The 2,614-nt window shown below is 46.3% G+C and overlaps 1 protein-coding gene across 1 annotated transcript in view; it reads left to right on the top strand.

Annotated features, from left to right (window-relative positions):
• The first annotated feature begins 1,523 nt into the window (after nt 1-1,523).
• NFX1 (nuclear transcription factor, X-box binding 1) overlaps nt 1,524-2,614 on the top strand; it is a 63,315-nt gene continuing 62,224 nt past the window's right edge. Inside the window, exon 1 of the mRNA XM_023727338.1 lies at nt 1,524-1,607. Within this exon, the coding sequence (XP_023583106.1) occupies nt 1,583-1,607 (25 nt within the window). The 5' untranslated portion in view covers nt 1,524-1,582. The remainder of the gene's footprint in view (nt 1,608-2,614) is intronic.

Raw genomic sequence — 2,614 nt, 5'->3', positions numbered from 1 at the left:
TTTAGTGCTTCTGTTCTACCTCCTAGTTACCTGCGTATTTCCTGGGGTCTTAAAAGCTTGCAAGTGGCTATCCAAGGCACAATTGGTCTCTATTCGCCTGGAACAACAGACAGAGAGTCAGGAATCCCAAAACCAAATCCACTGCCATTGAGTCAATTCTGACTCATAGCGACCCCAAAGGGCTTCCTCGACTATAAACCTCTACAGAAGCAGACTGCCACATCTTTCTCTCACAGAGCCACTGGTGGTTTTGAACTGCCAACCTTTCAGTCAACAGTCTGTCGCCTTAATCACTGCACCACCAGGGCTCCTTAGAGCTAGGAATAGGAGAAGGAAATGGAATGTATGGTTAATTGCCTCCATGAACAACTGCCTCCTTTGCCATGAGACCAGAAGAACTGGATGATGCCTGGCTACCATTAATGAACATTTTGATCAAAGGATTCTATAGAAGAATCCTGATCAAAAGAGGGAAAATACAGAATAGAATACAAATTCTTATGGACTCCAGACTTTCTGGAGCCATGGAGGCTGGATGAACTCCTGAAACTAGATTGCCCTGACTAAGATACTCTTTAAACCTTAAACCAAAAACACCCTCTGAAGTCTTCTTAAAACCAAACAATAGTTTAGCTTAACTAGTAAAGAATGTCTGCCTTGAGCATTATGCTTTTTTAAGAACAATTTAAAGAGGATCAAACTGACAACAGCAACTTGAAAGATTAGATAGGAACCTGGGTGGGGGGAGCAGAGAGTTTATGCTAATGGGCGAGGAACGATTCAGAAAAAGGGTGAGAATGGTTGCACAATTTGAAGAACGTAATCAACGTCACTGAATTTTACGTGTAGAAACTGTAGAATTGGTGTATGTTTTGCTGTGTTTATTCTCAACAACAGAATAAAGTTTAAAAATATGAATAAATGTTCAAGAGAGAAAAGCAAAACAATGAGATATCACATCACACATATTGGTTTCGCAAAAGTTTGAAACCTGGATAATGGTTACATCTCGACTATACCTGAGACCTGTCCTTTTCTCTCCATCACATTTGCCTAGTCCAGGGACACCAGGATCTTCTTTATTAACCTAATACAAAAAAATGTAACTGGTGTACCAATTTCTACTCTTGCTTTCATTCCCCACCCACCATTTCATTCTTCCCGTGGAAGCAGGAGAAATCTTCAATGGTAAATTGGATCATACCACTTCTAGGAAAGCAGAAGGTGGTATCTGAGTTGACTCCAGAAGTTGAAGACTAGCTGAAGTTGGTTGGCGTGGGGGGCAGAGGGTATGGACAAAATAATGCAGTGAATCTCATAAAACAAACAATGACTACGCAAGTCACCATTATCACAAATCACCTTGCTGTCGTACTCTCGCCACCATCTTCAGCCTGGAACTTGGCGCATCTACCTGACGTCACGGCTGCACCGCCCAGTTGATTCCTCGCGGTGCAACCTCTGTGTTCGTCTACCCCGCGCGCAAGTGCTAATATTCTCGCGGCGCCGGAAGTCTGAGACACGTGACCGGGTGACAGCGCTCGCTTGGCTACAGAGCTTTCTTTAGGTGCTGCGGCACGGGATGGCGGAGGCACCTCCTGTCTCAGGTACTCTCCCTGCCCGGGCGGGACTGGGCCTCCACTCGGGGAGCGGAAACCGGGTCAGTGACGAAGTCCAAGGGCTCCAGCCATTAATGTCGCGAGAGTAGCTTGTGCTAGGGTTGGGAATAGTGGCTCTGAAGGGCCAAAGCACGCGCGTTGTGAGTACCGACACCCGGACCAGCCTTGATTGAGTTGTGAAGCTGGGGAGCAGGTCCCGAGGAGAGCGGGTTTGTCCTGCGCCCAGCGAGTCCGTGTGGGCGTCTTGCCCTCAAACGAGGCTCTTCTTGGCCGTCATGGGGCAGCGGCCGAACTGGCTCCCGACGGGCTGACGTAGGCCGGGTCACCGCTCTTGCCGAGTGGCGGACTTCAAGCGCATAGCTAGTGTGCACGCTGTGCTTAGGTAGGGTGTGTTCTTGCCGTTCTGGTTAGTGACAGGGTTGGCAGCCTAAGACCCATGGTTTCCAATCGCAGCCTGCCACGAACTCATCGTGTGACCAATACTCGGTTTCCCTATCTGTCAATTGGGAGTAAATAAATATATTTCTCGGAAGGCTTTTCCGCCTTGTGCTGTCCCTGTTCCATAACTGTTCCTTCACTTCCTCGCCCCGAGTTCCCTCCGAGTGTAAAGACACTCTCCTTTGGTTGTTAATATAACATCCATTTCCATTTTCTTCTGGCTGTACCTTAGATCAGTGTTTTCCAAAATTTTTGGACATTGACCAAAAATAAACATTTTGCATCACAACCTTAATGTACACATACATAAACATAAAAGTGACCCAAAAGTTTCAGGAAGCAATGGTTCCCCTTACTATCTGCAATGTAGCATATTCTCTGTTTTGTTTAAAATAATGTTTATCACAGCCCACTAAATTGATTTCAGGACCCACTCTTTCTGAAAAACAGGGCAGCAGTTTACAGCATGGCATTTGGAAACAGTCATAGGTTTGAGTCTGAGTTCTGCTACCTATCAGCTGTTGGGACTCCAAGAAGACTACATATGTAGTTGTGTA

Source organism: Trichechus manatus, unplaced genomic scaffold, assembly GCF_000243295.1.
Source record: "Trichechus manatus latirostris isolate Lorelei unplaced genomic scaffold, TriManLat1.0 scaffold00016, whole genome shotgun sequence".
Classification (NCBI taxonomy): Eukaryota; Metazoa; Chordata; class Mammalia; order Sirenia; family Trichechidae; genus Trichechus; species Trichechus manatus.
This window is presented reverse-complemented; position numbering and strand designations above follow the sequence as displayed.